The 25,663-nt window shown below is 42.3% G+C and overlaps 4 protein-coding genes across 4 annotated transcripts; 2 read left to right on the top strand and 2 right to left on the bottom strand.

Moving 5' to 3' along the window:
* Positions 1 to 691: 691 nt before the first annotated feature.
* drd1a (dopamine receptor D1a) lies at positions 692 to 1,810 on the bottom strand. Its single transcript, XM_070836955.1, has one exon. It carries the CDS (start codon positions 1,808 to 1,810, stop codon positions 692 to 694), a length of 1,119 nt encoding a protein of 372 aa, XP_070693056.1.
* A 13,772-nt stretch (positions 1,811 to 15,582) lies between these two features.
* On the bottom strand, positions 15,583 to 16,514 carry nek12 (NIMA-related kinase 12). Its single transcript, XM_070837322.1, has 2 exons — positions 15,683 to 16,514; positions 15,583 to 15,620 (listed from the first exon to the last, which is right to left on the bottom strand). Exons 1-2 carry the CDS (start codon positions 16,512 to 16,514, stop codon positions 15,583 to 15,585), a joined length of 870 nt encoding a protein of 289 aa, XP_070693423.1.
* A 497-nt stretch (positions 16,515 to 17,011) lies between these two features.
* On the top strand, positions 17,012 to 19,655 carry pin4 (protein (peptidylprolyl cis/trans isomerase) NIMA-interacting, 4 (parvulin)). Its single transcript, XM_070836378.1, has 4 exons — positions 17,012 to 17,148; positions 17,335 to 17,402; positions 17,932 to 18,051; positions 19,263 to 19,655. The coding sequence occupies exons 1-4, from the start codon at positions 17,112 to 17,114 to the stop codon at positions 19,419 to 19,421; spliced, it is 384 nt and encodes a 127-aa protein (XP_070692479.1). The 5' UTR covers positions 17,012 to 17,111; the 3' UTR covers positions 19,422 to 19,655.
* Positions 19,656 to 20,364: 709 nt separating this feature from the next.
* faf2 (Fas associated factor family member 2) lies at positions 20,365 to 24,857 on the top strand. Its single transcript, XM_070837336.1, has 11 exons — positions 20,365 to 20,440; positions 21,277 to 21,345; positions 21,494 to 21,628; positions 22,032 to 22,108; positions 22,199 to 22,337; positions 22,457 to 22,542; positions 22,725 to 22,816; positions 23,054 to 23,231; positions 23,747 to 23,918; positions 24,035 to 24,178; positions 24,433 to 24,857. The coding sequence occupies exons 1-11, from the start codon at positions 20,378 to 20,380 to the stop codon at positions 24,613 to 24,615; spliced, it is 1,338 nt and encodes a 445-aa protein (XP_070693437.1). The 5' UTR covers positions 20,365 to 20,377; the 3' UTR covers positions 24,616 to 24,857.
* The last annotated feature ends 806 nt before the right edge of the window (positions 24,858 to 25,663 follow it).

The following is a 25,663-nucleotide window of genomic DNA, read 5'->3' as shown; positions in this document are numbered from 1 at the left end:
AAGGCAAATTCAGATTTCATAAGCGTCAGCTTCTCACGACTTTAATATTGATATTAAGTCACATGTGGATGTATTTTACCTACATGTTTGTCTATGTAGAAACATGACTCAGTTTGACACTTTTCTGCTGGAATCCTTGCAGAATGCAGGATGTTAGCGAAAGGAGAAACTGTATTTCTGTGTGCTGTCATGTAAATTGTTGTAGTGTGCATGCTGGGTGCTGCGCTGTATACGGAGGAGCGTGTTTTGACAGTGTTTGTGTTTGTGTACGTGTGTGTGATGGTATTGAAGAGAGCAGCGTCTGACAGCATTAGGGTGTGTGCTGCCCAGTCATGGGATTATCTATCCCAGGGGCGTGTCAGCACCGATGCGCTCCCAGCTCCCTGGCACAACAGCGGAGAGTCTTAATCTCAATCCCTCAAATCCCCTCTCCTCTTTTTGGAGCTTCTTCCTTTTGGAGACAGCGTAGCAACCACGGTGAGCACGGCAAGCTCACTCCGACAGTCTGCACACAGACGGGCCATTCGCCTGATGCAAGCACAGTTGCATACAGGGTCACCGTATCCTTCAGTCACACTAAGAGTCAGCACAGGGAGCAGCGTCCTCGTTTGAAGTCGATCAGACCGGCCTGTGCAGGAACGCTTGGACTCTTAGCATTAAGGATGAGTCAGTGCTGTGAGAGAGTCATGAGTCATTTCTTGTTTAGACTGACCGTCTCTATGTTGTGGCCTCCTGGATACAGTCTGTGGCAGCCCAGCAGGATGGAGAAGGCCTTGCGGAAATCTGCATTGAAAGCATAGATGATGGGGTTGAGGGAGGAATTAGCCCAGCCGAACCACACGAACACGTCAAACGTGGTGGGGCTGATACAGGGGAAAGCCTCCCCCCCGCTCGACTGCTCGCAGAAGGGCACCATGCAGTTGAGGATGAAGAATGGGAGCCAGCAGCACACAAACACCCCCATGATCACCGACAGCGTCTTCAGCACCTTGGTCTCCCTCTTGAAAGTCATTTTGAAAGAGCTCTCGGACTCTGCGATGCTGGAGGCTCCACCCATGCTGTCGTGTCGGTTCTTTGCGCTTTCGGCTGCTCGCTCCAGCGCAGAGATCCTCCTGATTTGTCTGTGGGCGATGCGATAGATCTGGGTGTAGGTTGCCACCATGATGGCCACAGGGATATAAAAGCTTATGAGTGAGGTGGAGATGGCGTAGGTCCTGTTCAGGCTCGAGTCACAGTTTTCTGGGCTGCGGTAAGATGACGCGTTTGAACCTGAAGAGCCAGAGGGCCCTGTGAGAGGGGTGTAAGATTTAGTTTGGGCCTTGTGCCAGTTGAGCTGCACCGGGATGAAGGAAATTAGCACAGACAGCGTCCAGGCCACACTGATCATCACGTAGGCCACTCTGGGCGTCATCTTCCTCTCATAACGGAAGGGGCTGGAGATGGCCCAGTAGCGGTCCAAGCTTATGACACAGAGGTTCAAAATGGACGCCGTGGAGCACATGATGTCAAAAGCCACCCAGGTGTCACAGAAGGAGCCGAACGGCCAGAAACCGGCGATCTCCGTCACCGCCTTCCACGGCATCACCAGGATGGCAACCAAGAGGTCCGACACGGCCAGCGAGATCACAAAGAAGTTGGTCACTTTGGAGCGCAGGTGTCGAAACTTGGTGACGGCGGCACAAACAAGCGTGTTTCCCAGCAAGGTTGAGAGGATGAGCAGCGAGAGGAAGCACCCAGTCAGGACTCGGCTTGACGGAGCCTCACCCAAAAACCCGTTGTCGATGACAGTGGTAAAGTTCATGAGATCCATCCCTGAACATTGGTGGGTTGAGGGCGTTCATCTAAGTCATACTGAAGATTTTTGTGACATTATATCCACAGGATTAGAATCTTGGAGGCTCCTGTGCTCCCGCCTTACCAAAAATCTCCATCATTGTACCTTCTGATACATGATGAAGGATGAGATGTTTAAGGCACGCTGTCTCCAGGACGAACATTTGCATCCTGACGTTGTAAATTGGATTAGACATCATTTGAGCTGCAGTACTGAAGAGGTCATGGTAACTTGATTCCTCGGTGTAATGACCGAGGCCCTGAGCTCTTCTGTCTGCCCAGGTTGTAGGTCTCAAACAGCTGTAATTTTAGGGAGTCATCAGCTGCCCTGTGGATTAAAGAAATTAATTATACGATATTGGGTTTATGTAGAGAGTGGTTCCTATCATAAAAATGCACAATTGGTTAAAATACTTCATCTGTGTTTGGGTTTCTGTCTTATGTAAACTCTGATTAAATGCTTGTGTCTGTCATTCGTGGTGTTATTGCTTGTCAAATAGCATACACCAACCCACAACTGTCAGAGCAGGATTTTCCCATGAGCGCATTGTAATTGTTGGGGCATGACTAATCCAGAGTCACACCTTCTCCTGTCTTTACCCAAAATGCACTTTTACACTATTTTAATCTCAATCATCCTACTCACCTCTTCGTCACCAACCAGCTGTAGCTTCATGTTAGATTTCAAAACAAATGTCCCACGTCGGTTTCCATATCAACTTCGCGGCGTAAAGTCCATCCAAAAAGGGCATCCGGCGTCCAAAAACGAGCCAAACAGTCCGATTATATCCTCCGATGCGCCCGCTCACGAATAAATAACACACACAACAGTCTTCAAATGTCACTCAGCCATCTGCGCTCTCGCTGCGTCCTCCTGCAGCCTCGGCGCGCATCTGCGGCCAGATCCTGGAAACCGTGCGCTCCGGCGCTCTGACGTTGTCCCATTCAAGAGAAAGTGAAGTGGGAATGAAAGCATGTGACCCTGTGGCAGGAGCAAACCCTCCGCTGTGGCGCCTGATGTGCAGCACGATGCAGCAACACCTGGTGTGTTGTGGGTCTCCTCTTGAGCAGAGTTCAGAGGTTTAACACAGCCCAGCAGAGATTACAGGCGTCACCTGTTATCGGCGGCGTTTGCTCTTAATTTGACCCAGTTAAATGTGCATGATGGTGCAGGCCTGGTTTAATTAAATTAAGATGCGGGTTATAAAACTGAATCGGGACAAGGGCCAAACAGGCAGGGCCAGCGGGTCGCTGAGGCCACCTAACGGAGAGAGATTACAACTGCGTCTGTGGAGGGAAACCGAGCTGGAGGGACATAAACCACATGAGAGGGATTTTACTTCAGAGCAGCATTTTAATGAATGACACAGAGATTTTATGAAAGACAGGTTTATGCTCAGACAGATTAGATCAGATCAGAAACCCACATTCTTCATCCAGCCGTGCCAGAGTTTTCATGCGCAGACCAATGTCACCTTCATCATCTCTGGCTGCCCTGACCGATGAATCGTGCCTCGCTTGTAAAAAAATAAATAAATAAATAATAAAATAAAGAAATCCTGGCAATATCTGTCAGCGTACCCACAGTTGTTTTATTCACTTCAAGCTGGTGTCTTGCACGCAGAGCATAGTGGGACCCAGAGACAATCGTGACAGGCCAGCTGTCACCTTCCAGTGATGTGAGCTCTTCTGACAGGAGGAGCACAATCAGATTCCACTCTTTTCCTTTTCCAAACATCCACAGCACAAGACGTTTAATAGATGGGTTAGAGCCACGAGACTCAAGGGGAGCTTAAATTAGACAGAGCAAGCTGTGTGTGACCCCAAACATATATGTAGAATCCAAATTATACAACAATAAACTACTTGTAAAAAAAGCCTGATAAAAGGGACTATTTCAGTATGAAATCATGGCATAGTAATAATACCTAAATGTCTTTTTAATGCTTTTATTATTTTAGATGTAAATTTAGCCTTTTAAGTATTGATCCCCCGTTTGTTGAGTCAAACCATAGAAAATCAATCAATAACTAATTTCATAATAATGAATCAATTAATACGGGTTCTTTCTGGCTTAAACGGTAAATATTTTATGGGTTTAGCTTTTCATTTTGAACAATAAACTGAATAACTGAATTTTCAAAGAATCTCTTTCATAATTTCTAACTTTTTATAGACAAAGCATTTAATGAATACCTGTATTCAGGAATGCTGATATCAATACCAGTTTTCCTAAGAAGTGTATTGAGCACCAACATACCAGGTTTTGTTTTTAGCAGGAAACTCAAGCGTCCCAACATTAACAGGGAAGACGGGGACAGATGGGGATGCATTAGGTCAGTTATTATATACAGGAATGCTTTACAGGTCAGGCTCAACAATTTGGTAAATATGCTTGTTTTGCCAGAAGAGAAACCACTTTTCATATTTGAGGCTGCACCTTGTAACCAGTTAGCTTAGCTTAGCAGAGCACGAAGCTGGAAATAGGGTGAAACAGCAAGTCTGGCTCACATTATACTATATTTGTTTGAAAAATAAAGAGTAGCAACAATAATTTGTGCTTTTATGAGGGTTTATATGCTGGATCTCTTGACCGGAAGCAGTCACCGAACTTAACCTCCTCAAAACAAAACAAAAACCCTTTGGTCCTCATACTCACTTGATTAGTGAGATTCAGTGCTGCTGGATGTATTTTGTTACGTTTTGTCAGAGCCAGGCCAGTTGTTTCCCCCTGGCTCTGTCATTTAATCAGATGTTTAACATGGCAGCTGTTCAGTATCAGTGCTCTGCCTACGGCTTCCCACCAAAGACAAATTGGCCCAAAAACCTGTGAATTACAGAAACATCAGTGTCCTCTCCTCCCTCTGTTTATAATGATTGTGTGCCCTGCTTCTGCGATTCACACTGTGAGTGCTGCTTTGCTTCGAGGACATCAAAGACGCAGCACCCGGCCAGGGTCGAGAATTCAAAGGCCAGGGGTGAGACCAGGGTGGACGGGCAGGCAGAGGTGCATTGTGGGCCTACTTCAGAGCGCCTCTGTCCACCTGCCTTCTGCTCTGCTACTGTTCTGTGTTCAAGGGTGCAGCTGCTGCTCCTCTAACTTGTGTCCCATGCAGTTCAAAGGCTCTCACACAGAGGCTGCTGCATGCACTGTGACTATGGGTTTTCGAAAGTACCTCAGGAACATCAGTTCCTCTGAATCTTACTAATCTGATGAACAGCGTTAAGATTCACTGAGTAATTTAATCTCCTCAGCCACAAAGGTGTGAGTAAGGAGACCTGTGAGGACAGATAAGACAAACCGTAACTGCAGACGCCTCTTAACTATCATGGCATGCTTGCACAAAGACTGGTACCGCTTTAAACTCTCTAAGATCTCCTGTGCAGTCGGTCAAATCGTGACAGAAACTCCTGACTGTTTTTAGCCTGATGTGGATTGACAGGTACCCAGCCACCCGCAAAACACACAAGCGCTGTGAGTAAGACAGCTGAGAGCAAGATGGGCTGTTTTAGGATCCAAAACGGTAGAAAACCTCCGCCCTCTGTCGTCGCTGTCCTTCGCTCTTCGTGTGTGTGAGTGCATGCGTGAGTACACAGTCCTTCATATTTATCAGCCATGCATATCTGTGCAGATTACCAAGTCCATGTGTGTGTTTGGAGAGCTGGAATGTAAATAAATCTTACTGGTCTCCAGAGGGGTTGAACAGATAAAACAGACATTCACTTTGGCTTTGTCTTAACATAATTTCACTGTTCCTCGTTGCCCTCCATGGCACTACAGCCTATAGCAACTCAACACTTTTTAAAGTTTTTACTATTTTGTGTGTGTGTTGCACACAGATTTGTCCTTAGCTGACCCATAAAACAGTGTGACCTTGGCTCTTTAAACGTGGCAGCAGTTCAATGAAGGACAGAGGAATTTATGAAAGTACTTGATTTATTTGACGACAGCAGCACAATATTTATGATGTTTTTCACATTGTGAATATCACTTTGCATCATATTACTACATCATGTGAAATCTGTCTGAAGTCTGCATATATATATATAAATAAATAAATAAACTGTGAAATAAATAGACATAAATAATACTGGTAAATACAAACAATGCCATTCTGTTAAAAGTTTTGAATTTGAAACTGCATAAAAGTGTATATTTATTGTATTCACTGGTCCTATCTGTCACTTTATTTAATGAAAAAAAATAATTAAAACTGTAACTGAAAGTAACTTTCCAGCCAGTTGAAGCTGCCCTGTATGAAACAGAAAACAGGCTGGAGTCTTCATCTTTTCTTTGAGTTGCTTAGATACCTGATGAAAGTAGCATATGGCTTAAAAGGACTGCCCATCGTCCAACGTATCACAACGCATTTGTGGCCGTTCTAGAAAGAGGAGCAGAGAGGGTTTGGGATTATGTCTCATGACACGCACCACCAACACAGCAGTAAGAACTCATCATCCATCAGATTTTGTTGGCTAACCTTTTGCTCTTGTCCCGGGGTGTGCAAGTTTTCCAGAACCGCCAGGTTTTCCTGAAGTCCCTGGAGAGTATTCTGGCTGTCCGTCTGTACCATCACGTTGTTCAGAAGGTGCCTCAGCTTCCCGATAAAGACACGTACACAGGAGGGCTACAATGGAAAAACAACACGGCCGAGTTAGGCTGTTGCCAATAAAATGCATGTTCCATCATGTGCTGAGCTCAAAATAAGCAGGACGGCAATGCTTGCTTTAGACTTACTGCATTTTTTTGCATTTTTGTTGATGGCACATGCAGCGTGTCCGGCTATGGGGAGAGAAAGTTTCTTTAATGAATGTCATCATTGGATTTCTTTAGTGGAACTTTATGACATTAACAATCATTGAGAGTGAAGCCACTGTAAAAGTGTTAAATGAATAACAAGTGTGATAATATCAATATATGATACTTACAGATGAGATGTTGACTTCTTTGTTTCTGTAGTTTTTTTCCATTGCCATCAGTTTGTTCATGATCTCTGTGTTCAAGTCCATGTTGGGCTTCACACTGGAGCAAATATGCCACAGGACAAGAAAGGCAAACACGCATTTCATCATACTGCAATTGCCTCTCTCTCTTCCTTGTCAGCTTCTCTTCGTCGTGATAAGTGCGAGTCTTGATGTGATCAGTATCTGCCCATTCATCTTATATACAGAAGTCAGTGAGGGAAAGGAAGTCTGTGATGTCATCGTTATATACCTACCTAAGGAAATGCAACAATTGCACAAAAATATGCAACGAAATCTAATCTAGAAGAAAAAAGTAATTTTGTCGCCTCTGATTTGTGTGAATGTTAATTCATTCTTGTTTCACTTCATTCTGTTAGAGCACAGTCTTGATTAGATAACACAACTCTATAAATAGAAGAGGCCTCCAGTATTCTGCTATACATATACATGTATACATATACACACACACACACACACACACACACACACACACACACACACACACACACACACATGTGATATATATATGTATATATGTATGTGTGTGTATATATATATGTGATATATATAAACACACACACACACACACATGTGATATATATGTGATATATATAAAGCAGTATGTTGCTATACAAATACATATATGTGTTTGTGTGTGTGTATACATATACACACACACACACACACACACACACACACACACACACATATGTGATATATATGTGATATATATATGTATATATGTATGTATATGTGTGTGTGTGTGTGTGTATTATATATATGTGATATATATAAACACACACACATATATACATATATATAAAGCAGTATTGTGCTATACAAATACATATATGTGTTTGTGTGTGTGTGTGTGTGTGTGTGTGTGTGTGTGTGTATGCTGGGTTGTATAGATACAACCCAGCACCACTTCACAGCGGTTTATCTATAGATATTCAGTGATAGGTTGCACTCCTTTTTTGTCAACTGGACTTGGTTTACTGTCGTGTTTTAACTTCCTCTCTCATTCACTAGTCAGTGCTGAAGGTTGGTCACTACTTCTGACTATAACCGTACCACATCTCATGGATAACACCTATTCAGTAACCAGTAAACAGATTGCCAATGATTCCTGCCCAGTACTACAAGTGTTGAATGAAATGAACTCGGGTGAACTGATGCATCTTTGACAACAGGAAGCATGATCAAGAGCAAAATAGGCCAATTGCGTGTTATATATATATATAAGGAAGTACTTTCTGGAAGAGCAAATGAAACTGAGGTGGGCGACCCCAAAATGTCATCACACCTCCTGTGGTCAGAAAATATAGTTAAGAATTTTGTTATGTGCCACAGTGTAATTATCAAGTCTCGGTGATTTCATAGTTTCATTGTCCGGTGGATTAGTAACACAGATGACTCATGGTTAGTATGCTAGTGGCACTTTCTTGTTTATTTTTGTAACAGGTTTGCTTAAGAGTAGGTGGGTGGGGGGAGGCGTGTGGGGAGATCCCCCACACAGACAGCACCCAGTGATAACATCTACCATATAATTAATGTTGTCACAGTTTCACCAGGAAACTCCTACGAAACTGAAACATGTACAATGTCTGATTAGTATTATCAAAGTGAATGTATTTATTAAAATGAACTGATTTTGTATAAGGTGCTGTATGTATGTATTGACACTTCCTGTAAACATGTCTGGTGTTTCCAGACGAGTTCATGTGAGTTTTAGAACGATTTCCATGTTTTTTGTTTTTTTGTTATCCATCCATTGTCTATACCATCAGGGTTGCCCAGCTGACATATGGACACTCACTCTCACACTCATTCCTATGGGAGGAAGCCGGACTACCCGGAGAGAACCCATGGGGAGAACTGTGCAACTCCACACAGAAAGACCCCAGGTTCAAACCGGGATTCGAACCTGGAACCTACTAGCTGTGAGGCAACAGTGCTAACCACCGCACCACCATGCTGCCCTGTTTTTTTGCTCACAGACCAGAACATGTAATTAGTGCCATTGATTACTGACTCCAAAGAAAGGATGCAGGCCATATCTGCATCCTTTTGCACTGCCAACTGTGTCCTCGCTGCTCACAACAAGGTGTTTGTGTCAGTGCATTCAGGTCAACACAGACCCGCTGAGAAAGACACTTGCAGCACACTTTGATCTCACCAGCTCACCTCACATGGTTCACGTAGCTCTTAACGGTTTCAAACAAATCCGCACTGTCCATCTGTTTGAATGCTTCCCAGTGGAACAAACAGCAGCAGTGACTATATTTGCAGAGATTTTTGGGACATATTAATACAGAGTGTGCATTTATTGCTATGTTGACTTATAGTCAACATACAGTATGATAGTTTTTTGGTTTTTTTTGGTTCATGGTTTTTGAATTTGCATCATTTCTAACACTGCGACACGTTTCTCTTGATGAAAATGTTCAAGGCCGGTGTGGCGTGTTAGTCCATGTTGGCCACAGTACAAAGTAGCTACTGCATTCTTCCACTAGCTGCTTTTACAGAAAGTCCCTTTTCACATGCAGGGAAGGTGAGATATTTGCACCTCACCCGCACAGCCGAGCACTCATGTCCAGATCTGCTAGCTAGATAATGCTTATAACTGCAATTCATTTGAGCTAAATGTAGGTGGACTGACTTTACATTAGCTAACTGCATTTATTGTCTGACTAGCAATTATCTTACATCTTATGTTAGATAATTATTATCTTATCTTATCTTAAGCTGGCAACATAAAATAGCACTATTGACTAGATTCATGAGAGGTGGGCTAATACATTGAAATGTCAAAAAACACAGTGATTTCATCATCATACCACATCGTACCGTTCTGAGGTTGTGTCCACCCTCAGAGGGATTCATGGTTTTGCACTCGTTTGTACGCACGTATAAAGATCAGGTAACTAATTGTGTAAAGAATGAAAGAAAAAGCCAGAGAGAGATCCTGTCCTGTCTGTCTGTGCACGTTGGATTGTCTGTTTCTGTGGGACGGTGTTTTAGACACTGTTCCAACAAACACACAGTGATTGAAGCATACGGATGCCTTCCGTGGCGGAAAAAACATAAACCCAGATACCACATGAGCTGCATTCAGGTACAGCTAGCAGGAAAGTCAACATTAGCTTCAAAATACATAATGGAAACCTTTCTAAAGTCACATTTAGGCAAACTGCATTACTGCCTCTGGCAGCTTGGCATTTACAATATCTAAGATAGAATAACTAGCCAACCTTCTGCAAACCACTTATAATACACTGTTGCCCATAAAGTTGGAATAATTGTTCAATACCCCCAATTTAGTTAAAGCCTGAATACACAGTTTGCAAAAGTTAATTGTGGTTGTGAGTTTCACTGTGATATGTTTGGAAGAGTTTGATCAATAAAGTTGAGAAGATATACACTTTATTTATCAAGAATAAATCACATTGTCACAATTATTTCATGAGAAGAGGTAAAAAACATTTTATTCCAACTATTATGGGCAACAGTGTATATAAACAGTACTATGCAATAATATACAGTACACTTTTCTAGAGAAGAGGAACCTTTCCTTGTTTATATATAAACTACTTATTCACTGATTTGCAAAGTTTGAGTCCTGCATTTAGCCATGCTAGCAGCATCAGCCAGCGGCTATTGGATGGTTGCCATGAAATTTGCTGAAGACATTGTCCGCCAGACATCTTTTAACTTTTCATCGGGTGCCATCAACAGGTGATTTTCTTATTTGGCCGATACTTTGGTGTACAGCTAAATACACGGAAAAACCAAAGACATTCCCATTGACCTCAGCTGTACTTAACTAACACAGTGAAAGTGGTAAACAGTATATTTTCTAAAGATCAGCACGTTAGCATTGTCATTGTAAATATGTTTGCCTGGCTGCAGACTCGTTTTTAGAAGATTTACACCACTGCCTGTCCTTAATGAACCCTCCCATATTCATGAAAAACTTTTTTCTTTAATCTTGTCTCTGTTAGTGCTCGTTGCCACCATGTCACAGTTTAGTTATCACAAAATAGCATATGAGATAACACCAATTCTCAAGAAAAAATTCCATGATTTCCTTAGAAGAACGGCTACTTGTTAGCAAGTGGTGTTTATTCCCTCCCTGGAAGTAGACCGAATACGACGAGGATGACTAAAACTCAAAAGGCGTGACTATGCACAGAAAGTGCAGTGCTGTTAACAAAAAGCCTTTCAAACTTCCAAACTTGACCAAAGTTTGGCCTTTTCTAGTGTTAAACAAGCCTTTACCAGTCAATAAATTGACAATGGGCTGACACCAGATATAGATGAAATAGAAACAGCAGTTTGAGTTAAGATCTCAAAAGTCTATGATCCTCTCTCTATCTATCTAAATCTATTTCTCCTTTTACCCGTAACAGGCAACTCTGTGACTCATATTTTATCTAACATGAGAAAGCGGTTTTGACAAGTTGCAGCTGTCATCATGGAAGTTAATGTGGCACTTTTGTCTCCACACGATCAGTGGATGAAGAGTCAGATGAGTGTGTGGGTGTCAATTTGAGGAGGACTGAGGGGAACATTAGCGTTCTTCTCTGCACATTAGGGGAATCTTTGCGCAGAGGGAAGTTTACAGAAAAAGGTTCGAGGCCCCTCCAGTGACGGCTGTGGACAAACACCAGTGGTCGTAGTGCTTGCTAACAATAATCAGTGATTTCACCATCACAGTGATCACATGATAATGCACGCGGTTGGACTTTCTACTCATGTGGGAAACATTTCACCTAGTCTGCTTCTGTGTGTGGTAGAGATTCACAGAGGAACAGACAGCAGCCTTTGCAGTAATGTGTGCCTCATATTCACTCATGGAAAAGTGCTTGTCGGTGCTTGTGTGTGTTTGATCTCTCAGACTGGGACCTGTATGTCGTATTACCAGTAGGCTGAATGTTACGTAAGTGGGTGAACCTGAGACTGCTGACTACGAGTGCGGAAAAACTTTGGTCAACACACAAGAGATCGTGTCTTGATAAAAGCATGAATCTTACATTTCCGTTGTTCTTATCCTTGATCTTAACACATTCAAAACTTATAGCCATCATGACTGGATTTTAAAGAAATGAACTTGAAATTGTGGGAAGTTTAAATGTGTTAATGCCAAAACATGACCCTGTTTGATATCTTATTTGGTGACAAGGACAAAGCAATAATCTGAGTGTGCGACCAGCTCATCAGCCTTAGCAATAAGTCTGCCCAGCTTTACAGTAGAGCCACTCATGTGCAAAGAGTTCACAGATTAGACCGTCAGGTAGACAGGTGTGCAGGTAGACAGGCAGGTAATGACACATGTTTTTATGTCTCTATTGTCTCTGATAGTTTCTCATATCTGAGAGTTCTGTCATCATCAGTGTGTATCAGTGTTTCATCCACTCTGGAGGAGCGGAGTGTGGAAGTGAGGTTTAAAATATGGCTCTGAGAATCAAAACCACTTTCTGCAATCTGAAGAATAAACTAGGTTGTACTTGTTGAGGTACAGAGTTTGGTACGGACGTAATATTGGTTATCTATTTAAAGCTATTCAAGTGTGAACATGAAGGAGAAAATCAACCATGACAGGAGCTTTACTAGATTGTACAGCTCAGAAAAAAAGCTTCTCAGAAAAAACTGCAGAAGACACACTTTTGTGCTCCTGATGCTAGTAGTAGTCATGCCGGTGCCGTTTCTTTGAAACACAAGCAGCTCCAGTAAACACACAAAGGTGACGAATTCAGCAAAAAAAGAATTATATCTGAATGGAGAAGCATAACAACTGTCACTGCTTCTGTACAAGGGGGCACGAGTTTGTTTGTCCAGTTTGTATTTCAGTTCTTAAATGCGTTTCTTACATCTGGCTTTTCATCTTAATGTTAGCTGTATCATTATGTATTATCGTAACATCTTTGTGGCAAGCTGCAGATACCACACACTTCTCCTGGAGGCATAGTTGCATGCATAATTGTGCTTTTATCTAATTTTGACATTAGATAAAGATTTTATCAAAGATAAACCCTGATGAAAAAGTTATATCATTTCAAATGCTGTGGAAAAGCATGACAGACAAAAAGACAGAGAAAGTTAGGAGGCGTTAGAGCAGGTTTAAGGGACATTGTGTTCGATGATGCTGGATCCTGTCTGATGCAACTTTGGCCTGATTGTCTAAACTAAGATAATGCTGCCCACTTGGATGTCATCACGAGACCCTTTGTCATGCAAGATGTCGAGGAGGACCGAGCTGAGTTATAAAGAGAGAGAGCAGCTTCCCATCTCGATGCATATGACAGACTGACACTTTGCCCTGGTACCGTGCCCTGAGAATTACAAATGTTTCAACACAGTAACAGATTTTTGTCTTGTTCCTCGTTGTTGGAGTGAGTTATGTGTCATTTTGGCTCCTGCTGTTTTGTTTTTTAACTATCATACACTGTTTCCCATGAAGTTGGAATAATTGTTCAATACCCCCAGTTTTGTTAAAGCCTGAATACACAGTTTGCAAAGGTTCATTGTGGTTTAAGTTTCTCTGTGATATGTTTGTTGAGAAGATATACACTTTATTTATCAAGAATAAATCACATTGTCACAATCATTTCATGAGAAGAGGTAAAAAACATTTTATTCCAACTTTATGGGCAACAGTGTACTTAATAAAACATCACAGTGATTCTGGATATTGTTCAAGGTTGTGCTGAATATAACATTTATTATAAAATAATCCATTCACTTATGCTGCATTCGTCATTGCGACCACTTCTAATCAAACAGCACACTCTGAGCAGACCTTCATTCATTCTCTCTAGCCCCACCAAGTGTTTTGGACATCATCTAGCAGTAGAACGACATCCCATGATGCCTCATGGTGCAAGACAGCAGGTTCCCAAATGGTCGGCTTCCAGTTTTAGCTCGGATGTTTTTTAACTTTTGTCAAACAACTTTTTAATAGCCATAAAACACTTATTTCACTGTTCCAGTCAATAAGGTCTCTCTATTCCACATTTCGGTCCATTGCATTGTGAGGTTTTCATGGGTGTTTTTAGGCTTTTTCCTTCAACGCTTTCAGGGTAATGGCCAATCCTCCAGCATCACAGAGCTGAAATTCCTCCTCCAGAGTGTCATCACGGAGCTGCTGAGGCGCAGCCGTGTGAACTAAGGCTGCTTCATCCTCACATTCGTCCTCCTCAAAGTCATCCGGATACTCGACCTGTTCAGAGACATCAGGAGCCTCTGGAAACACTATAGGAGAGACAAGAGTCTGTGTTTGTTTTGATCATTCCTGTACGCGTAGACATCATAAAACAACTTATTAAGGAGCTCATATACATCAAAAGGCAAACCACAAGTTAACAAAAGAAGCTACTGAAGACACATGAGAAAAAAGTTGTATAAACTGCTCCACTGACCACGATATGAAGAAGAGATACGAGCTGCAACAAATGATGAATCTTATTTTCCCAGTTAACCGATTAATCGTACAGTGAATAAAATGTCAAAAAAAAGAAACATTTTCCCAGCATGTTTCATCCCACCACTTTTGTACTGTTTTCAGCACATTTTTCAGATTAAGATTTTCTCTAGAAACACTTAGGAAATACAATATATTGTTGAAAATTCAACTGGTGGTTCCCAACCTTTTTGGCTCCTGACTCGCTGACTGAAAAAACGGTGGTGGAGGAAGTTTTCAGAGCCTTTATTTAGGTAAAAGTATCCCACTAATAACAAACTGTAAAAACACTCATTAAACATTACAAGTTTAAGTCCTGTGCTGAAAGTGTTACTTACAATAGATGTGATATATTATTATAAATCATATCATTAGATTATCCTTTTTCCTTTACATTAATGTCAAAGCTACTGTTGAACTTGGTTGAGGTGGAACTACTTTGTATTGGATTTTCACTCTGGACTAATCTGCTGATGACCATGAAAAGTTTGGCATTTTTGCACAAAAAGTGACTTAAATCATTATTTATCAAAACAGTAATTTTCATAATTCATAATCCGTTCATCACCTAATCATTTTAGTGTCACATGTATATATTGTTATGTATAGTATTCTAATTTATTGTAAAACACTGTATTTTATAACCTCTCAATATGTTTTGTAGCGCATTAGAAATACATTGTATCCCTCTGACATGTGATGGAGTGAAAGTATGAATTCGCATGAAAAGATAAGACTCAAATAAAAAAGAATAAAAGTATCTCAAGTTTGCCCTTTAGCACAGAACTTGAGTAAATTAGTTTAGTTTCATTTCACTGCTGCATCAAAGCAGCATCTCTTGCAATAGTGTGGGTTGTTAACTTCCTCCAAAGAGGGATTTCCCCTCTGAACCTCCCAGATGGTCTAATTTAAACAACTGTGTGACACCTGAGAGGTCAAATTAGTCAACATTAAAGTTTGAGAAAAAAACTAAACTAAAAATACATAGAAATCCATTTATCAGAGCTTTGTTTCTCTCCTCGCACATTAATCATCTCAACACCTTTAAGATTTATTTAATGACCCTTTGAGGGGGCGCTCCTGTACTTTTATTGAAGTTGGGTTTTTTTCACATACACAAAAGGTGTGAGTGCTTCTTCCATCAGTGATGATGTGTGTTATTACCAATGGGCCCAGCAGAGTCTCTCCTCACTGAGGACCCCGAGTGTTCACTGTGTGAGGACAAACTGTCGTCTTCGTCAAAGTCCTCAGGATAGTGGCAGTCACAGTAGGTTTGTCCTGCAGCGCATGAACCAAGGTGATCTCCCTCCTCCACGTCACTGCTACTGGTCTCCATACTGTGTTCGTCCCCTGAGTGGGCCTGAGTGGGAACCTCTGGCCTCAGTGTGTTTTTTCCTTCTATATTAATGCTGCAGCTCTCACCTCTAGATCCAGGAACACAGTCGGTCTCTGTGTGTTTGATCAGGTGATGTTGCACATAGGCACTGCTGAGTATGCAGGCAGCGCTTGGCCTGCTCTCTGGGTCGAGGCAGAGCATCGTGTGGATCAGAGAGGCCATGTCGTCAGAGTAGATGTTCTCCACAGGATCATACTCTCCTTTGATGATCTTGTGGAACAGACTCAGGAGGTTTGTGGCTGCAAACGGAGGCCTGAGAGCGCAGATCTCATACAGCAGGCAGCCAAGAGCCCAGATATCAGACTTGGAGCTGTACGGGACGTCCTGGCAGAGCTCCGGGCTGAGGTAGCTGGGCGTCCCCACACATGTGGAGGCCATATCGGCTGTGTTGCTCATCACTCTGGATATCCCAAAGTCCCCCAACTTCACCACGCCTTGCTTTGTTAGCAGTACGTTTGAGGTTTTGATGTCCCTGTGCAGTATCTTAACCGTGTGTATGTAAGTTACAGCCACAGCGACCTGCACAAACCAGCCCATCACAGCAGCCTCAGTGAAAAACTCCTTTGGTTTCCTCTCTTTGACTTTGTCATCTAATGTCCCACCATCACAGTACTTCATCACAATGTAAATGAATCCGTCGTCCACAAAGGCGTCGCTGCACTTCACAATGTGAGGGTGATGGAGCCTCCTGATGATCTCTGCCTCCTGCAGGACGGCCCGCTGTGTCCTGGCTGCCCGTGTGTCCTCCACCTTGATCCTCTTCACCGCCTGCAGGCTCTTGCTCGGTGCGTGCCTCATGAGGAACACGTCCGCTGCCGCTCCCCTTCCCAAACACAAAACCCTCTCGTACTTCTCCATATTTACAGACGGAACAGACGGAAAAGTGGCTCAAAAAAAAAAAAAGCAAAGCAGTTAGCTGTGGAGCTAGCTGCCACACACGTCACGGGCCGTTTGTGTTCAGCGCCGTTGCCTTGGTAACCGCCTCGCTCTGACGCCGTGGAATGCGTCAGGTAAAGTCAACTGAGTCACCTGTGCACGTGCTGATACAGGCGTGTTTTAATATTTCATTTTACCGCCTATTAAATGAACTGTGTGATCTATTGTATGTGGAAAGTTTGATTCACTACTACTATTATAGCATGATGATATCCTGCAGGTGCATAAAGTCATCTGTCTGTCTGTCTGTCTGTCTGTCTGTCTATCTGTCTGTCTGTCTGTCTGTCTTAGTATTTAAATTAGAGGCACGCATGCCGCAGCCTCCTCTCTGAGGCGCAGTATCGGGACATGACACCAGGTGGCGCCGTGGACGTCAGCTGGCTGAGATCTACCGACAATTAACAGAAGAAGAAGAAACACTTTGAGCTACATGCTAATAACAACACAGCGCTAGCCCATGCTACTCCAGTTTTTTCCCATTTTCATCATTGTTTGAATTTTATTGTATGTTCATCTAAAATGCCGCCGAAGGGAAAAGGTGGCAAGGGTGGTAAAGGTCAGTGGTCCGTTAGTTATCGCTGTTAAACATGTGTAATGAGCTGTTAGCTACATTGACTAGTAGCATAAACCTGCAACACTCACTCCCATGTGATGATGTGGATTTAACATGGTCATGCTGCTTGTTTCGGTGTCGGTTTTTCGTTGGTTTATCGTGTTGTTACTGAACCTCGTTACTGTGTAGGAGCAGCCTCAGGAAGCGCGGATACCGACAAGAAAGAAAAGGCACCAAAGGGAGGCACTGCTGTGAAGGTAAACCTGATTATGTTTTTACATCAAAGCTGCACCGCTGCAAGTCAAATGTGACAGAACAGTGAACGGTGACTGTCCTCGTCCTCTCCTCCCCCTCTAAAGCTGCTTTGGGAGGGAAGGAGGCGGTGTGGCTGAGATGGGAGCAGATTTCATTGATGAGAATTGAAGTAGGATGTGATGCTGTGTTCTGCAATAGACAAAGAACAACCTTAGAGATTCCCCATCTTTTCCACTAGGTATCTTTTCCCAACCTTTTTCCCTTTGGTGGTCTCTAACCATGACATCTCAGCTGGCAATTATGGCACCTAGTTAGATTCAGAGGAACAGTTTATTTGTCAAGAAATATTCAAACTTCCTGTTTTACTGGTCACAGAGAAGATCTACATCGTAACCTGTATACATGATGTACTGTTGGGATTATTTTTCTGTGTTTGCTGAGTCTACAGTGAGTTTAAGTAGTTACAGGTTGCATCCCAGCCACTGTTTGTTCCTGTTCTAATTTGATCTGTGTGTGTTTTTTCTCACCCAGGTTCGACATATCCTCTGTGAAAAACATGGGAAATGCATGGAGGCCATGGAGAAACTGAAGGCTGGAGTCCGTTTCAGCGAAGTAGCGTCACAATATAGTGAAGATAAAGCCAGACAAGGAGTAAGAACATGCACTTGTACTTGTTTGCTCACTTTCGGTCTGCTTTTTTGCTGATTGTGTTTGCAGTGTTATTGTTTGATTCAAATTATCCCATGTCACCAACCTTGGTGTCCGGTTTGAACCCCACCTCTCCTTTGACTCCCACATTAAACACCTGTGCAAAACTTCATTTCTTCATCTCAAAAACATTGCAAGCCTTCGTCCATTACTCACCCTGCCCGACGCCGAAAAACTTGGCCATGCCTTTATCTCATCCAGGCTGGGCTACTGCAGTTCACTCCTCTTTGGCATTTCAAACAAAAACCTCCAGAAGCTCCGGTCCATCCAGAATAGTGCTGCCAGACTACTTACAAAAACCAAAAAACACAACCACATCACACCAGTCCTGCGTTCCCTCCATTGGCTCCATGTCCCTGCCAGAATACAATACAAGATCTGCCTCCTTGCCCACCAGTGCATCCACAGTAACGCCTCCCCCACCTCAAGGAACTGCTCACCCCACGCACCACAACACGCTCCCTCTGTTCCAATAACTCATCTCATCTTCACATCCCCATGACAAAACTGGGAGACCGGGCCTGTGTCTTTTGCTGTTTTTATGATGCTGACTGATTTTTCAATTGTTGATTTGCCTATTGGTGTTTTATGTAGCACTTTGAGATTTGCTAATTTAAGTGCACTACAAATAAAATGCATTATTATCATTATTATTATTATTATTAGTAATGAAATGTAGAAATGGGAAATGTTTTACAGTCATGTGATCAGTGTTTATCATCCTGTGTGGTAGGTGGCTTGGATAAAATGATTGTCACACAGTAAATTTCCAGACTGGTGAATAATATTTTTTTACTGCCTCATTACTCACAGAAATTGGCTGAGCACATGTGCTCTTATTCACAGTTTCTGTTCATCTTCTCCTGCTTATCCTCACCAGAGGAGCCACACTGCCCCGCCCCCCCCTTACTGGGAAATTTCAGTGGAGATTTGATTCTTACTCAGGGACACCACATAAACGTTTGAGTTGCTGGAATCATTACAATGTGACAAAGCTTTTACGTCACACCCTTATTAGTGGACTAATTCACTACGATGAACCCTATGAACAGTTTTTCCTTTTGTTGCTCATGCTTAGTCGCTTTTGTCCTGGCCTGGTAGCCTTATTAGGCAGATACTATGTGTTTCCCTCATGATTGTTGTGTTCATGGCAGGGAGATCTGGGGTGGATGACACGAGGCTCGATGGTTGGACCTTTCCAGGACGCAGCATTTGCCCTCCCTGTCAGTTCCATGGATAAGCCTGTCTACACGGACCCTCCTGTCAAGACAAAGTTTGGGTACCACATTATTATGGTAGAGGGCAAAAAGTGATGTAGGACGGCTCAACGTTGGATATTAGGACATAGAAACTCTACAGTGTGCTATACTGTGAAACTGATTCTCCTGATCATACCTTTTCAATACATTGTTTGCTTTATATTTTACAAAACATGAAAATCAAATGATCCTTGTGTGTCTGGGTTTTCTTTTTCAACTCGATAAAGTCTGTAGAAATCACAACCACAAACGGCCAAATAAATGCATTTTCACTCAAGTAGTACAAAATGTTTGAGGTTTGTTTGTGTGTGAATGTGAGAGAGTGACAGAGAGAAAAGTGGTGGAATAAGAAATGTTGACCTCATTTCAAAAAAACGTTTAAAGTAGTTCAGAACGGGAGGCATTACCCTCACAGTGATTTTAGAAATAACATTTTGTACATTTTTATTTTGCTTATTTATGTGTTTGTATTCATGATGGTGGTCACTTTAACTCTATACTATTGTAACACCAGAATTTCTATAATATAATCGGCTGTTAAGTTACTGTTTCTATTGGAGAAAACAGATATTTACCAAAGAAAGTCACAATTGTTACAAATAAAGTTTGGTAACTTAGAGAGGCTGCTGCAAACTAATGATAATCTTTATTATCAGTTAATCTGCTGATTATTATCTCCTCTAAAATGTTCTAACTGTGACCACATTGTTCTGTCAGACTTTCAGTTCACATCAGACAAGCAAAAGCAGCAAAGCCTCAGTTGAACAGAGGATTTATTATTATTAATTTATTTTACTTAAAATAGAAAAGATTACTTGATTTAAAAAAAAAATAAAAAAACAGAAATACAGGTCGACCGTCAGTGTTGACTCTGGTACCGCAGGCCGGTGAGGCGCGGGCTCCTCCGGGGAGCTAGGCGGCAGCAGCCCGCGGAGGCCGCAGCAGTTCGGGCAGCATCAGGAAAAGACAGCTGACGTTGTTACGCCTTGCTAGATGATTGGCGAGGTAAGATGGCGGCGCCAGAGGAGCCAGAATTATCTCAGGCGCAGACTGAAAAACTCCTTCAATTTCAGGTAGACAGCCCAAATTCAACACTTAACACGGGTCCGTGTGAGACCTCATATAGCAACACGTTATCGTTGACACTGAAGCTAAGCAAAGAGGCGGAACCGTGCGTGTTAAAACGCTTTTTGCTCAGTCAACTTCGATAACGTTAGCCGTCAACTTGAGCGGAGCTAACGTTAGCAGAGCGAGCTAACGTTAGCTAAGCTAGCTTAAATTTTAGCACACTTTAAGGGCCATAGGTGGACTTAGGTAGCTCAACGTGTCTTATATTTCACTCAAAGACACATACGCAACCCAACTTTGCTAATCAACGCCACCCATGCTGCGTTTTTGCTGTAACTTCTGACTTTCGGTTAACTTTGCTAACGTTTTGTTTCCACTGACGCTCCCTTCTGAACACTTGCTGAGTTAACGTTAGCCGAGCTGTCACTGAACTGTCTCAGCTACACCACTGGGTTATTTTCTCAGGTTAAATGAAAGTGTTGCTGTTATGACAATAAGGGTGATGCGGTGTTACTCCTCTTTTAGTCTGACTTTGGCCTGGTTTTTCGTATGCAGTCAATGAATTAGCCGTGAGGACCAGTTGATGTTTTGGACAGCTAGCTAGCTAGCTAGCTAACATTTTAACGTCATCCTACTGGATGTAAACGATTTTTCGGAGAGCTACCGAGACAGTTTAATTTTGAATGATTCATACTAACTTTTTAAGGAGTTACTTGACACACCGAACCAGTATTCATTAAGCTGACGTTACTGAAGGAAGCCACGATTGTATACAAAGGTGCTTTTCTGATTTCCTGAGCATTTTGAGTCTCCAGTCTGACTTTCCCTTTATGTGTAACAGGACCTAACTGGTTTGGAGTCCATGGACCAATGTCGCCGAACATTAGAGCAGCATAACTGGAACATTGAGGTAAAGGATTTACAGCAGGATTTTCACGATTCTGTTCATATTTTAATTCCTGCACAGATTCTGTGAACTGTGCTGCTTTGCTGTCATCCTGTTGGTTTATCAATGGTCCTGACTCATGTCTGATGGGCATAAACCTGATGTGTTCCAGGCTGCAGTACAAGACAGACTCAATGAGCAGGAAGGAGTGCCCAGTGTGTTCAACCCTCCACCATCCAGACCACTGCAGGTCAATACAGCAGACCATAGAGTATATAGTTACATCGTCTCAAGGCCACAACCAAGGGTAGGTCTGCTGCTTCCTTTAATGTGTTCAAGGAAATCTCTGCATTGCTGTGAAATATTTGTACCACATGACATAAGTTACTAGATTTCTCTTACAATATTCTTTAAAACTATTACACATGCTCAACACATCCCAGCGGGTCTTCATCTGTATATATTTTAATGTTCTTAATGTTATTTTTAAATGCATTATGGCCCAAAACGTGCCTGATATCAGAATCAGAATTACTTTAATAATCCCCAAAGGGAAATAGCTTTTTGTTACACATAGCTCCAAAAGAATAAGAATAAACTTAGAAGAATCAGAATCAGAATTCCTTTAATTCAGATATATTGAAAGTTTTGTTTTTATACAATTTTCTACTGTTTAAATGGTAACACACTGCATTGGTTCTTCTTTTCAGGGTTTACTAGGATGGAGTTACTACTTGATAATGCTACCTTTCAGATTTACATATTACACACTTCTGGACATATTCAGGTAAGTCAAGCACATTGATTTAAGCTGGTCAGTCCTAGAAGTTGTAGCTGCAGGAAGGTAATTGATTTTAACAATGCATTTTTCTTGAAGGTTTGCCCTGCGGTTCATCAGGCCAGATCCTCGTGGTCGTGTGACAGACCCTGTTGGAGATGTTGTGTCCTTCATCCATAGTTTTGAGGAGAAGTATGGTCGGTCACACCCTGTATTTTACCAGGGAACATACAGTCAGGTGAGTTCTTAATACGGAGTGCCAGTGCCCAATCAGAAACACATTTTTATGGTCTGAGCCCATTTCTGTTGGTGGCCAAGGTAAAATTGCATTGCTATTGCTCACCCTGAAACATGCAGGCACTGAACGATGCCAAACGGGAGCTCCGCTACTTATTAGTGTACCTTCATGGGGAGGATCATCAAGACACTGACGAGTTTTGCCGGTATAGTATTTATGAACTTACTTGCATCATCTGAGTGTCAGCCATCAGACTTTGTTGGTCTAACATTTGTATATTAGTCGCTGTTGTTAGTGTGTGTGCGTGTGTCTAATGAAAAACCTGTTTCCTAAAATGTGTTCCCTGTTAATTGGTTTGTTTTGTGCTTCTCATCTGTCCCTTTCTAGTTCCACATTATGTACAGAAGAGGTCATAACTTTCCTCAACACGCGAATGCTCTTTTGGGCATGCTCAACCAGCAAGCCTGAGGGCTACAGAGGTATGCTAATATATTGTTATGTAACCTACCTTTTGTTGTTGTTAGCCACCTTTTAACGTAGCATTGGTTGGTCTGATCACTATAAATATCTTATAAGTATCACTGGTACATAGAGTCGCCTAAAACATTAACTGTTTGTATGCTAACTGCAAAACAGGGCTCTCTTTGGATGAGTTCACCGTCTAATCTCAATCGAAGCGGTGATATTTGATTGTATAATGTTTGGGTGTGTTTCAGTGTCCCAAGCACTGCGGGAGAACACCTACCCATTCCTGGCCATGATAATGCTGAAGGACCGCAAGATGACAGTGGTGGGCAGGCTCGAGGGCCTCATTCAGCCAGAGGACTTCATCAATCAACTCACCTTCATCATGGATGCCAACCAGACACATCTGATGTCAGAGCGCCTTGAACGGTAACAGAAGTCATTAGATGTACACTAGATTTCTTAACATGAGATATCTCATCTGTTTACACATAAGAATTTAAGCTCAATATGCAACAGCTTGTAGCAGAACAAGCAATTTTCACTCTGTTACAGTCCAAAACAATACTTCTCTATGCAGACTAGTAAGTGACTTTATTTATATAGTACCTTTTTAAAAGCAGAGACATTACAAAGTGCTTCACAGGGTAAATAGGCCTTGAGACATTTTTTAGACCAGTCTAAACAAATGGTTATCTGGCTGCTTTTTTTTTTTTTTCCCCAAAAGTGTTCAGTGCCCACAGACCTTTAATCCAATTGAATATCCCAGTTATGAATCATATCCTCACTTTTGTCGTTTTTTGTGATTCAGTGATCACAAGTTGAATTGAAACGTATTCGGCTGAAGCAGAAATGACATTAAATCTCTTTCTGTTTAACACGGCACTCTACTAGTCCACCAGAATGTTTCATAGTTTATAAGCTCAGACAACCGTTTGTTTCAGGGAGGAGAGGAACCAGACCCAAGTGCTAAGGCAGCAGCAGGATGAGGCCTATCTGGCCTCCCTCCGTGCCGACCAGGAGAAGGACCGAAAGAAAAGGGAGGAGGAGGAGCAGCAGAGGCAAGAGGAGGAGAAGGTTCGACAGAGTGCTCTTGCCGAGGAACGGAGAAGACGAGTGAGTTGTATTTTTATTATTTATTTATACTGCAGACCTAAACTAATCAGTCGTTTCTCGACATACAGACAATTTTCTTTAGATTAACGTTGTCACTTTTTGTCGTTTGACTCCAGACACTTGAAGAGGAGAAGGAGAGGAAGTCAGAATGTCTTCCCCCAGAGCCGCCTGCAGATGATCCAGAAAGTGTCAAAATAGTGTTTAAGCTGCCCAATGATACACGAGTAGAGAGACGATTCCTCTTCGGGCAGTCTCTGACGGTGAGTACCGCTCTTGTCAAGACTCTGTGTACATCATACCAGTTTAATTAATCCTTTCCAGCGGTTGTCAGTGTCTGTCCACATGTCAGACTTCAAATTAATTTGTTTAATCAAACCACTTTTTGTAAAGTACAGCCAAGTTTCTCGAGCCTCCTCCAACTGCTGCTACTCGCAATGCATCTTCTCTTTATCTTTAGAACGCTTCCACTTGTGGTTATTTGCCTATTTCACTTGAATATTTTCTTGTTTCACAGGTAATATATGACTTCCTGTTCTCTTTGAAAGAATCCCCGGAGAAGTTTCAGATAATTACAAACTTCCCTCGCAGAGTCTTGCCCTGCCTTCCGACTGAAGACCAGCCCAACCCTCCCACACTGAAGGAGGCGGGACTCAGCCGCTCCGAGGTCCTTTTTGTTCAGGACCTTACGGACGATTAATAGATGACATACCTCCTCTACATGGAAACACATTTTCCTCCGATGCCCACCCACTCCTCCTTTTCTTTCTCTTCTTTTGTTAAATGGCCATTATGCACAAGGGATCATTGAGATAAAATCCTAGCCTGGAAAAATTTAACCACCCTGCATCCAGTCCTTGTTTGGTTGTGTTTACAGGGTTCCCAATAGCCTGGAAAGTCTTGAATTTTATCAAATAAATATTTCTTGAAGTCCTCCCTTGAGCTCATGTTTGTATCCAGGTTTGTTTTTTATTTGTCTGTACTAGCTACCAGTTAACTCTTGTCCTTCCTCACCAGTAAGTGTTGCAGCAAAGATTTAATCATCTACTGAAACAGTAGCATAACGTTGTGCGAAAACAGAACTATATTCCAAATTAATTTATGTCTGGGCAACTGAGGAAGGCAGGTTGTGTTAATACCTACTGATACACACGGGCTGCAGTGTGGAGAAGTATGGATTTCTATGTCTGTGTGAAACCTCGGCCATTTTCTTTGTCAAAGACTTCATGTTTGATCCATTTGTCCTAATTCAACATCTTGCTCACTCGCTTCCCCCCACAGTTACTGCCGAGCACAGAACTGAGTTGGGTTTGGTACCTCTGTGACCGTTAGTCCCTGTGGTGTGGAGAGCGGCTGTACCACTTCAGAGAGCAGGTTGGTGGATTCGGACAGAAAGGAATTATGGGAACCCTGTTCTAAATGAGCCATGACCTGTACATAAGTTAGATATTTAAAAACCCCAAATTTACCTTACTTTTTTTTTTTTGTTATTTTTTTGACTCATCTGTGTCATAAAATGACCAAATGCAGGTTGGTTACTATGTAAAGCAGACTGCCTCGAGCTCGTGAAGTTTAAAATTACAATATTTAACAGAAGCCACAGCTTTTACATGTGGCTTTATCTAGTATAGTACGAGTCTGCCCATAGTGTGCCTGTGGTTACTCATAGATGCCTGTTTTGCCTGTAACATCTGAATGGGCTCATGTAAAGATGTAATTTTCCAACTATAAATTAAAAACATTTTAAA

The sequence above is a fragment of the Pempheris klunzingeri genome, chromosome 9 (assembly GCF_042242105.1).
Source record: "Pempheris klunzingeri isolate RE-2024b chromosome 9, fPemKlu1.hap1, whole genome shotgun sequence".
NCBI lineage: Eukaryota > Metazoa > Chordata > Actinopteri > Acropomatiformes > Pempheridae > Pempheris > Pempheris klunzingeri.
The sequence above is the reverse complement of the archived record's forward strand: the minus strand, read 5'-3'. Positions and strand labels throughout refer to the sequence as shown.